Raw genomic sequence first — 13,051 nt, 5'->3', positions numbered from 1 at the left:
TGTTTATGACCAATCAGAACACAGTATTCAACAGTTAGTTATGATGATGAGAATATCAGTTGTCCATGTTCTGTGATATCTACATTTGATATATTTCAAAACACCTGCGTGTCCAAACATAACCTTACATTACGCCCTGGCCACGTGGGATGTTATCAGCTTGTATCGCAGCCTGCCTACTACCCGCAATAACTTAGTCTCACATGTCCGTGTCATCTTACAACACAAGTGGTTACATACCAGGAAGTTGAGCGTATCTTAACCCCCTGCCGACACGTTATTGTGACGCGAATTTCAGTAGTCATTGCACCCCGGCCTAGTCATTGCACCCCGACCTAGTCATTGCACCCCGACCTAGTCATTGCACCCCGGCCTAGTCATTGCACCCCGACCTAGTCATTGCACCCCGACCTAGTCATTGCACCCCGGCCTAGTTATTGCACCCCGGCCTAGTCATTGCATCGCCTATGTAATACAAACTACATGTGCACACGTGTCCGGTACGGAGGAATGCTGGCTCATCTGGACATTAAACGCATTTTATGTGCGGTTTCTGTGCAAGACATTATTTAGAAAACGTTGTATTCCTGTTTCAATGATGAAATATATATATTTTTGTAAATAGTCCATGAAATGTGAACATGGAAGTGGTCCGCAGAGCTGTGTGTGGCCAGCCTTCCTGAACACAGACTCTGGGAATCACACTTGTCTCGGTCTGGCAATAAAAGGATTTCCCAAGCCTCGTTCTGACATACATCATGGGTTTCCCTTCTTTCGCTTTGAAACAGCTGACTCATGTTTGTTTTCGTCCTGTAAGTCGGTATTTGCTGACACTATCGGCACTGACATTCTCATTCGACCGTGCACCTGTAATATCCCAAGGGCTAAACACCGAATGACGTCTAGAGTACAGCATTTACTAAATCGTTTGACTTGTAGTGAGATGAGCAACGGTGAGGTACTGGGACTGGCAACGCCCTATGCTCTGACCTACTTAAATGTGTACTATCAGTATCTGCGGGTGTGCGGGTGTGCACTCGAGGACAGCGGTATATCGGAGAATACCGCTGAGACGGGTAGCAGGGTGACGAGGCAGAGTGTGTCAGACTGGGTCAGAGTTCACCTTATATGAGTAATATACGCTTATATCTCAACACATTACCAGCACCAGCGGTGATCTCGATAATGATCCGGTGTCGAAGCTGGTTTATGTTTATCTCCATATAAGGCAGCACGTGTCCATTTATGGGCATCTCAATGCACGTGTCCACATAGTCTACATATGGTCATATAAATAAGCAGCAGTTGTTTTCATCTGCAGGCAACGTCTATAAAAGCGACATCGCCGGCAGTTCCTGTATATACAAGACAAATTTTCGACATAACCCACGACAGGAGAATTTATCAACATGCCGAAACCTCATGTGATCATTGAGACAGGCTCCTACCAGACCCGAGGAGGTCTAGCTGGCGACACTGCTCCCCGCGTTATCCAGCCTACCCTTGTTGGACGAGGGGTGGGAGAGGTAATACTGACACTTTCTCTCTCTGTCATGTAACAACGTAGTGAACATAGCGTACATGTAACGTTTAGAACTCTAGATACCTTGTGATCAGTCTATTCCTCTCGGTAATAACTTACACGATGGGAGGGGACTGACGCACGTGATCAAGCTACACACATGCAATGGCGTGTTGCTCCGTCGATATCGACAGATATCTCTCCACCTCGCCGTCAGGCCCACAACCAGTGAATGGCTTCTCCCGCTACCCTGCTATGTGGAGAGCGCTGATGATTCCCTCACTTCCTGGTTTGGTCGGATGGGAGAATGGAGGAGGGGTTCGGGATGCTAAATATAACCCGGCACCGTGAGAAGGTTGTATCAAATGTGCACGCGCGCGTCCCATGTGCAGCTACCCATCCCTTCTCTCCCCACTGCCCCGTCGCGGCTAGCATTACAGGCGTCGCCCACACGACCCCCCTCCACCCCCCCTACCCTTTGTGAGACCAGTATGCCTGATATCAACACTGTCTATACTCCTTAAAGTTGGCAGGGAGCATGCGCAATGCCATCTATACTGGGAGCATTCGTTGGTTTATTTCGATGGCTGCAAAAGTTGATGGATGATCTTTGAAATCGAAATCTGACTGAGTTGAAAAAGTCTGTATCTCAAGTTGTGGCATGTCGCAGGTTTCTTTCTCTATGAGCTGTCTTAAATAACTGCGAAAGTATATACTGACACATACATTAAAAGTAAACTGTTGTGGAAAGTTATACTGAGTTATACCCGTGCCAGTAATTTGCTACATCAGGAAGCCATACGCCAGCGTGATAATAGTAATCATCGGCAGATACATACTTGGGAGATTACCTGCTGAAGACAGGGAATTCTGTCTGACGCAAGATATAACCTGCCACATGGGAGAGGTGGGAGGGGGCGTTATAATGCAGATACCCGTCAACACACGCACACCCCCACGCGCACGCGCACGCGCATGCACACGCACACACTCTCTGTCATTGTCATCCGTATGGAGACAGGTTCAATACCCACATTCGCTCTTTGAAACCTACTCGTGTCATTCCTCGCGTTTCGTGGGACTGGTTTTCGGGGAGGCTTTGGTTGACGGGACAGGGGAAGCAGTGTGACGGGACGGGGGGTGGGGTGGGTTTGGGGGAAGGAAGGGGGTGGGGTGTTCGAGCGCAATGAGATGGGGTCTGCAGCGTTGGCCTTTGTTTCCCCAAGGATATACTGCGAACAGCTGGGAATCAGTTCTGTCGTGACAGACATTTCAGTGGGGACCACGCGTTTAACCACCCCCACCCTTCCCCCTCCACCGACCCCGCCCCACTTCTCTCTACCGTGATGCATCACTCAGGACATTTGGACAAAGGGCGACATTCACGTCGACGTCCCTTTACTCCTTTGTTTAGTTATTTTTATAATGTAATTATAATCGTATGTGATCCGAAGTCCACTTCCCATGTCCTGGTGCTTTCCTGTCGACTTCAGTCACAGTGTCATCGACAACAACAGCTAGCGACTTACCCATGACTTCAACATCTGTGACAACTGTGGAACCGAGCATTCTTGAATACTGTCCACATAGTATGCTTATTGGTTGCACAACTAGAAGTGTGAAATATAACATTTCTAGCGTATTGTTCTATTGTATTTTGCAATTATATATACACAAAGACGACCTGGCGTTTGCTAACACATGGTTGTCACGTGACTGTTAGGTATCACATGTCGTAAAGTATCGTCCTTGTTAGCCAACGAGAAAACAGTTTGCACGTCTCTTTTTGAGACAGGTTCATAGTGCACAGAAGCTAAACAGGGATTGTTCGGCGCTTCATGAATTAATTCTGTACCATGAAGGCGCTGACTACACCGGTTTGGAATCCAGGTTACATGACGCGGCCGCCTCCTCTCAGGGCTCCACCACACGGCATGTTGAGACAGATGCTCGGTCAATTACAGAATACACATATCGTGTGCTTTTACAGTTATACAAGAGGTCATATTTGAAAAAATGTGTTTTTTAAATGATGTTCATTATATTACTGTTACAGTAGTTCATTATATGGATCGCCTATGCAGTGTCTAGCGTCTAATTGTTACGATAAGGATCATCTATGTGTCTTTCTATATCTTTGCACCTTTTACGCTTATATCTGAATATTGCCACTGTTCGTTATTGGAATGCTATGCAGTAAATATCTTAATATCTTTTCTTATCTTATCTTATTGTGATGAGTGGACTACGGGTCACGTGTTTCAGTGTTGCTGTGCATACATGTATGAATCTGCACTAGGCTTGCATCAGTAAAGAATATGCTTAATTAAAGACGGGGTTAAACATGTTATTGCATTGTATTTGTTTTTGTCGTTACAGAAGTCGAACGAGACGTATATTGGAGCAGCCGCAAGGGCCAGCCGTGAGGGCGTGGTGCAGAGTCAGCCCGTCCGTGAGGGAGAGATACGGAACTGGGATGATGTGGAGGCTATCTGGAGGGATGTTCTAACGGACAAGCTAGGTCTCAACCCTCAAGAACACAATGTACTGCTCATTACACCACCATCCCTTAACTCACAGGACAAGGAGAAAATAACGCAGATTATGTTTGAGAAGTTCAAGGTTCCCGGGCTGTTCGTGGCGAACAGTGGGGCTCTGAGTTTGTATGCCGCGGGGAGGTTGTCAGGTGTGGTGTTGGAAGTTGGAGAGGGAGTCGTCCATGCCGCCCCCTCGCATGAGGGCTACCTACTGCCCAAGGCTGTTACACGGTGGGCGTTTGGTGGAAGTGGACAGAATGAGTTCCTCTGCAAACAGCTCTCTGAGAAGGGCTACAATTTGGCCAGTGAGGCGGTGAGGCAGATCAAAGAGAGTATGTGCTATGTCGCCAAAAACTATGATCTGGAGATGGCCAAGTCATCAGATGCAGACTTCCAGAAGACATTCAAGCTACCGGATGAGACAGCCGTTACTCTTGGTAGCGAGATGTTCAAGACGTCAGAGGTCCTCTTCACGCCTTCAGTGGCCGGTCTTTCATGTGGTGGGATAGTCGCCCTCTTGGATGAAGCCATTGGGAAGTGCTCAGCCGAGCAACAGAAGTTGATGTACAGCAATATTGTAGTCGCTGGAGGCCCCACTCTCGCCAGTGGCTTCGTGGATCGTCTGAAGAAGGAGGTGAAGTCTCGTGCTGCAGATGCCACAGTTGTTGGTGGGGAACACAGGGAACACGCAGCCTGGCTAGGAGGGAGCACGCTGGCCGCTCTGGAGAACTTCCAGTCCATGTGGATCACGGCGGCCGAGTACAGAGACAAAGGAGCCGCGGTCGTCCACGACAAGTGCAAGTGAACTGGAGGGCGGTGCTTGACGGTGCCTGGTTCACAAGACTGAAATACTGTGATGTGTTATACTATATGCATGACTGGACAGACACTTGAGATTTACTCAACACGTAGTAGTATAACTGAATGGTTAGACCACCTCTACATGTTTCCAGGCACAGCAATTTTTATACATTTTTGTACATATCAGTATTGTAGGAAATGGATGTAAATATATATTTCTGTTCACAACCAACATATACCAAGTGAACCTCTGTTATATCTGTTTTGTTGTACAACGATGGCACAAAAATGGCGATCGTATTTTAATGTTTTGTGTATATTTTGCTTAATAAATAGTTCGATGTTCAGCATGTACATGTTTTGTTGTATGGCATTGTGAACGACGTGTTTGTTTGTTCCACACCACATTATCACAGTTACATAAAGGCGGCTTATTAATCGTCAAGCCTGGATCAGACAATCCAGTGATTGACACTACGAGCATCGATCTACGCGCTTTAGGTACGATGACATGCATGAGTCACGTCAGCGCGATCTCGTTAGTCGCCACTTACGACAAACATGAATAGTCGAAGACCACCACAGACCATTAATAACTCACTCACAACATACGTGTATGTCTAGAAATACTTGATTAAATATTCTTTATCATACACATGCTTTCAGGGGCACAGTGTTGTCCCAGTCAGGGTAAATACAGGAATGACAGACACGCTGGTGCACCTGCCATAGTGTGTCAGTTAACATTTCTGTAAGTTTGTGTCCGGGACGTGTTTCTACGGAAGCGTGGTAGGGCCACGGGGAAAACCTGTTTTAGTGTCATTATCTTCTATCTTCTTTAGTGTCATTATCTTCTAGGTAGGACTTACTACTGAGTATATCTTCAGTAGGATTTAGTACTTAACATCTCTTCTGAGTACTTAGTATCTCCTACCTAGGACTTAGTAACTCCTGTAATATGTGATCGTTATATATTAATATACATTAATCCTATATGGTCCATTTAAATCCCGCAAACAATCTCCTGTTTCACTCTTTCGTTCACATTTAGAGTGAAGCCCCAATGAGACGTGTTATAACCAGACTTTCATATCAGAGCTTTACCCCCACCCCCACCCCCCGCTCCCTTCCCTCCACACACACACACACACACACACAACTCCCCAGTCAACCCTACCCCACCTCTCTCTCTCCGTCACCCTAATGTAACACACACAATAACACTGTATAGCAAAGCTGCGTTCAAGTCATGAATATTCACTGACACACATTTCTACTATCTTACGCCCTGCATAACCAAACATTTCTGAACGTAATAACCATATTTCACAATCCGAACCTTAATAAGCATAGATTATATTGTGTTTCCTATGTAGGAGATAGTAACACACAAAAAAGACGTTTCACCATGACCATGCTACGCTTCCCAGTGGTTCCTCATTATATTGAATAATACTGTGATTGTTTCAGAGTCTATTTCATGTTGGCTACTACTTGAGGTATTTAACACTCAATCTGTTTAGAGTTTAGATTATCACATGAACGTACATCGTTTGATAGGCTGTAGTTTAAATATCATTTCTTGCTTGGTGAGATTTTTTAACAATATCCTGTGGATATTGTGTGTTTGAGCAGGGAGACTACATAGAGTTGTACATTATCCCTGGTTTGTAGAATTACGCTACAGTTAGTGTTGTTTGGGGATCTATATCCTAGTTAGTGTTGTTTGAGAGACTGTATCCCAGTTAGTGAGATATTATATCCCACAGTAAGTTTTGTTTGATGGAATATATTCTAGTTATTTTTTTGATTGACTATATCCTAGTTAGTGTTGTTTGTGAGACTGTATCCCAGTTAGTGAGAGATTATATCCCACAGTAAGTTTTGTTTGACGGAATACATTATGTTTTGGGGGGGTCTTTTTTGATTGACTATATCCTAGTTAGTGTTGTTTGAGGGACTATATCCTGGTTCGTGTTGTTTGAGGGACTATATCCTCGTTAGTGTTGATTGAGAGACTACAATGCACTGTGCAGATAAACACTGCACCGTTGAGATGAACAATACACAGTGAAGATGAACAATGCACCGTTGAGATGAACAATACACTGTGAAGATGAACAATGCACTGTTGAGATGAACAATACACTTTGAAGATGAACAATGCACTGTTGAGATGAAACAAGAATGGGGGAGGAGGGGGAGGGGGGGGGGGTGTGCGTGTAGTGCTTGTAATTATAACTTTATGAACTATATATATGTGTTGGGGTTGGGGTTAGCTTGTTATTACGGCTCGGAGTCCCTTAATCTGCCCACCATCCTGTGATGAGGACAGAGCATTCTGACAACATTCTAAAACTTGTGTCATCGACATCCGAAGTCGCTCATTCGAGATTACGAGGGGATGTCAATAGGTTTTGAGCCTTGCATAGAAAAACACAAAATATTGGTATGAACCACATTTATTTTTCAGCATAGCCCCTTGTGAGTCAAGACACGTGTTCCATCTTTTCTGCCAGGCGCCGATGCCATCTCTGTAGAAGGCGCCATTTTGGTCCTCAAACCAAGCCTCAGTAGCATCAATAAGCTCATTATCATCCTGAAATCTACGACCACGCAAGTGTTTCTTGAGATTTGGGAACAGATGGTAATCACTTGGTGCCAGGTCTGGAGAGTAAGGGGGGTGCGGCAAGATTTCGTACCCGCATTCCTGGACAGCAGCGGCTGCAACGCGAGAGGTATGTACTGGAGCATTGTCTTGATGTAGAAGAATACCACGTCTGATCTTGCCCCGGCGCTTCTCCTTCACTGACTGTCGCACTTGCCTCAACAAGTTAGCGTAATACTCCCCATTCATTGTTCTTCCTTTTGGTAAGTAATCTATATGGATGACGCCTTTGCTATCCCAGAAGACTGTCGCCATTACCTTCTGGAGGCTTTGAACTTTTTGGTCCTGGGAGAAGTGACACGTTTCCATTCCATGGATTCTTGTTTGCTCTCAGGATCATAGTGGTGGATCCAGGTTTCATCACAAGTTACTAGCCTAAAGTGAAAATCTTCTGGATTCTTCTTGTATCTGGTTAGCATGGAGTTGCTTATGGTGACCCTTGTTTGCTTCATTTCATCTGTAAGCATTCTTGGCACCCATCTTGCGCACACCTTCGACATGACGAGATGTTCATGAAGAATTGTCTCGATGGATCCGTGTGAAATGCCTGTGGTCTCCTCTAACTCATGGAGTGTGATTCGACGATTTTCTAGCTCAAGTCTATGCACTCTGTCAATGTTTTCCTGACTAGTGCTTGTTGTTGGGCGACCTGGACAGGGGTCGTCTTCAAGACTCTCTCTACCATGCTTAAATTCATTGACCCATTGTTTGATGGTAGCAGATGAAGGGGAAGACTTCTCATAAACCGCTGAAAGCCTTTCTTCAATGTTCTTCGCCGAGTTTCCTTCAAGAACTAAAAACTGAATTACTGCTCTATACTCAATTTTATTCATTTTCACTGCCGTGAGGGGGGCCTCTTTCTGTCAATGTAAGCTGTTCAATAAACTTGAACTTATATATCACATCAGCTACACCCCAAGGTTCAATGTCGTACCATAGGCTGTGACACCTGGGTATGAAAAATGCTCAAGGCTCAAAACTTATTGACATCCCTTCGTATGTTTATAGTTTATCACGTGCGTAACACAGTTGCGACTCAATTGACCAAGGTGTTGATATTCTGACATAAAGCCTCTCATTATTGTTGAAATCTTATAACCCGTTTATGAAATACACTAAACTAGCGGCCAAATGAAACGCCACCAAAATACAAAGGACTGTATTATCAAAATAATTGCCAGTCTTTTTGAAAATAACTGAAAACACATCTCTCTAACACAATCTGTGTGTTCCCAGGGAATATTTGCAGTTGCATTTCGTATTTTGTGAAAAAGATGAATGTACACGGATAATATGGGAACTGTGCACAAAGTCACCCGTAACAGGGTATAAAGACTAACCAGGTTTATTCTCTGACGTCATGTTAATCAATTGACAACCAGGAACATGCCGCGTTTAACAGCGGGGCAGAGGGAGAGAGCACTCGGTATGTTACAGGTGGAGTAGACACAAAAACATGTGGCTAGGACCATGGGATGCAGCAAATCCACCATCGGAAGACTTGTCACACGACTACAACATACTGCACTGCAGACAGGCCAAATGGTGGTAGACTGGGTTTCACTACCGAAAAAGAAGACCGGTATTTACGGCTGTTTCACTTGAGGAACCGATGCGTCACTGTGACGTCAACAAGCGCCAACAGCATTGGACATCCAGTCAGCAGACAGACAGACGCAATTATGGTCTCTGTGCCGATCGACATTGCAAGTGCATGACGTTGACGTGCCAACACCGACGTGTCAGATCGAGATGAACCAGGCCTGCGCAACATTGGCAGCCCCAGAGCTAGCGAAGACTGAACTTTGGTGACTAAAGCAAGTTCCAGCTCTTCAAGATCTGTCCCCATTTGAACACCTTTAGGAATAATTGGGACGTCGTATCCGGAAATGCCCGAGTCAGCCACAGGCGAGGGACGGTTTGGCAGCTGCTCTGCTACTCAGTACGACACCGGGTTCGAGCCTGTATATCTGTATATGTGCTGCCCAGAAAGTTGTTGTTAATACACCCCGGTGTCATTCATGTGATCTTAGATCACGAGCTGCGTCGTTTTTCTTCCTTTTATCCATTAAATACTGTTGCAGAATGATTGATTTTTGCAACAGAGCCTTACCATATTTAGCTTCGGTTTTAGATTAGACCAGAACAAATGTTTGGTGCGTTTCTTTTGGACGCTAGTATATATCTGTGTGACAATGATGTGTGCAGAGTTAACTACATATATGTTGTGCCAGCGTCCGGAGTTTTCGTAATAACTCTTGCTTTGATTTTCGTTTGTAGAAACATTTACTCAAGATGGATCACATTACGTGGTTTGGGTAGACATCACGTGACAGACGTCCTGATTCAACTCAAGCATCCATGCCAGTGACGATCATTGTCCCGTACATTGCAGTGTATATCTACACATTCTCACTCCACTAAAACCCATCGACTGTATAGATGTACTAGCCAACCTCTCTACTGCTGTTTCTGTGAGCATATGGATCGAAGGTCGATAGCCACGCCCCCATCGACTGTATATCACATACCATATAAGGTAACTAAGTCCAATATAACCATCAGCGTCGGAGTTTATTAACAGGCCTGTGTCCCATTGTGAGGTCAGAATACCGCTGGTCTATAAGTGACTGTAGGTATGTACAGGTATGTTCACGTTCTGCTACACGGATCTATTTATAGAAGACCGTGAGAAGATATAAACATGTCCTATTTTCCTATACCATGACCGCGTATGTTTGTTTGTGTTTGTTTGCGTACTCAGCGCTATTGCAGGTAGATGACGGTAGATGGGAAGTAATCTAGTGGACGAGACAATTCAGTGACTGATATACGTACGCTCAGCGGTCCCGGCACAGACACAACGGAAAGCCTCTCACGACATGGATAGTGACAGCTAGTTTATTTGACTAGCGAGTAAAGTGTTCGCTCAAGACCCGGTCTCGACTCATGGGTACAATGCACGAACTTCTGCAATATTGTTGAAAGTCACATGCAACCCCTCAAAGAACATAATTAAAACACGATTACAATTATCACTTATTGAGGACATTTATTATACATTGCTCATTGTGACAAAACAAATAAACCAAATTACAAGCGTTCATTCGCGAATCAAAAGTGCAGCTTTTTTTCACCTGGGTTTACTTCCCTCGAAACAAAGCCCCTGGGAAACCGATTCCGCTCAGAGAGGATGGGTGTGCACCCAAGTGTAACGAAGATTTTTCATTGGCTAGTTCGTTTGCCGATACGCAGGGCGCTAGCTGTGTGAAAACAGAGATGATCTGTCTGACTGGCATGTTATGGATAACAGCTTCTTTTACTGTATATGATGATGTGTTTCAGTATAGATTCATACCGAGTGAAAACGGCAAAAGAATCCTTACCGATACGTCTCATCATATACAATAGAAGGAGCTGTTATCCATAAATTATGTACAGAGATATGTTGGGTTTTGTAAATACATGCTCTCTGCATTTGCGTTGATCCAGTCGACAATACTGAGATGGTGAACCACCGCGTGGCTGAAAGTGTCGTTCGTCCAAATACAGGCCCCCCTAAGTAATTGGAGGAATTACAGCAAATTTGAAGGAACTGCATCTCAAATGTAAACAAAGACAGCCCACCCGTGGAAGAACTTCAGTGATATCGGTAGTTTAGCGGAATAACATAAACACAACGCCCCTATCGGAAGCAATGTCGGTAATACTTGAAACACGCTCGGCCATCTTCGGAGATTTCTCGGCTCCGTTCCGTGATTTGTCGGTCGCGTCCTGGAACCCACACATCAGTACATGGTGTCACTGGAAGGAGTACCCGTCTCCCGTCTCGGTTGGTTTTGTTTCTTGCCTCTTCCTACTTCATTTATAATTATCCATCTTCGACCAGCTAGTCGTGTTAAGGAAAAGATCTTCACTACAGAAAAGTGTCACAAGTCAATATAAGTATATCTTAACGCCTGTCAGTATATCTAGAAGATCGAATGATGCATTTCTCTCTAACAAGCCGTTTATCCACAACACCATGTTCACATGATGCAGTATCTATTTACACAAATGTATACCTGTCTTTCCAGGTCTATACCCTTAACAGATGAGTGAGAGTTTAGATTTACGTCGCCCTTAGCTTTATTCCATCATTATCACGACGAGTAGCTCCAGGTATGGGCTTCCCACATTGCGGGGACTATAAGCTGGGTCCTCGGCGTGACGAGCGGACGCGTTAACCACTACACTCCCTCACTGTTCTGTGATGCTCATGACACGTTGTGGACACCCGAATATCGATTCACGTTACTCACAATGCTTCATGTATGTCCATGGTTGTTGTACAGACACCTGATGTATGTCCATGGTTGTTGTACAGATACCTGATGTATGTCCATGGTTGTTGTACAGATACCTGATGTATGTCCATGGTTCTTGAACAGATACCTAATGTATGTCCATGGTTGTTGTACAGACACCTGATGTATGTCCATGGATGTTGTACAGACACCTGATGTATGTTCATGGTTCTTGTACAGATACCTGATGTATGTCCATCGTTGTTGTACAGACACCTGATGTATGTCCATGGTTCTTGAACAGATACCTGATGTATGTCCATGGTTCTTGAACAGATACCTGATGTATGTCCATGGTTGTTGTACAGACACCTGATGTATGCCCATGATTGTTGTACAGATACCTGATGTATGTCCATGGTTGTTGTACAGATACCTGATGTATGTCCATGGTTCTTGAACAGATACCTGATGTATGTCCATGGTTCTTGAACAGATACCTGATGTATGTCCATGGTTCTTGTACAGATACCTGATGTATGTCCATGGTTGTTGTACAGATACCTGATGTATGTCCATGGTTCTTGAACAGATATCTCATGTATGTCCATGGTTCTTGTACAGACACCTGATGCATGCCCATGGTTCTTGAACAGATACCTGATGTATGTCCATGGTTATTGTACAGACACCTGATGTATGTCCATGGTTGTTGTACAGACACCTGATGTATGTCCATGGTTGTTGTACAGATACCTGATGTATGTCCATGGTTATTGTACAGACACCTGATGTATGTCCATGGTTGTTGTATAGACACCTGATGTATGTCCATGGTTGTTGTACAGACACCTGATGTATGTCCATGGATGTTGTACAGACACCTGATGTATGTTCATGGTTCTTGTACAGATACCTGATGTATGTCCATGGTTGTTGTACAGACACCTGATGTATGTCCATGGTTCTTGAACAGATACCTGATGTATGTCCATGGTTCTTGAACAGATACCTGATGTATGTCCATGGTTGTTGTACAGACACCTGATGTATGCCCATGGTTGTTGTACAGATACCTGATGTATGTCCATGGTTGTTGTACAGATACCTGATGTATGTCCATGGTTCTTGAACAGATACCTGATGTATGTCCATGGTTCTTGAACAGATACCTGATGTATGTCCATGGTTCTTGTACAGATACCTGATGTATGTCCATGGTTGTTGTACAGATACC

The 13,051-nt window shown here is 44.5% G+C and overlaps 1 protein-coding gene across 3 annotated transcripts; it reads left to right on the top strand.

Annotated features, from left to right (window-relative positions):
* The first annotated feature begins 758 nt into the window (after positions 1 to 758).
* On the top strand, positions 759 to 5,210 carry LOC137290556 (uncharacterized). 3 transcript variants are annotated; one of them, XM_067821593.1, is made up of 3 exons: positions 759 to 812; positions 1,322 to 1,526; positions 3,902 to 5,210. In XM_067821593.1, exons 2-3 carry the CDS (start codon positions 1,410 to 1,412, stop codon positions 4,862 to 4,864), a joined length of 1,080 nt encoding a protein of 359 aa, XP_067677694.1. In that variant the 5' UTR covers positions 759 to 812; positions 1,322 to 1,409; the 3' UTR covers positions 4,865 to 5,210. The 3 variants fall into 3 exon arrangements, with proteins under 3 accessions (XP_067677694.1, XP_067677693.1, XP_067677691.1); XM_067821592.1 differs by having other exon boundaries at positions 759 to 953; XM_067821590.1 differs by lacking the exon at positions 759 to 812 and having other exon boundaries at positions 1,243 to 1,526.
* Positions 5,211 to 13,051: the final 7,841 nt, after the last annotated feature.

This window comes from Haliotis asinina, chromosome 7, assembly GCF_037392515.1.
Source record: "Haliotis asinina isolate JCU_RB_2024 chromosome 7, JCU_Hal_asi_v2, whole genome shotgun sequence".
Classification (NCBI taxonomy): Eukaryota; Metazoa; Mollusca; class Gastropoda; order Lepetellida; family Haliotidae; genus Haliotis; species Haliotis asinina.
This window is presented reverse-complemented; position numbering and strand designations above follow the sequence as displayed.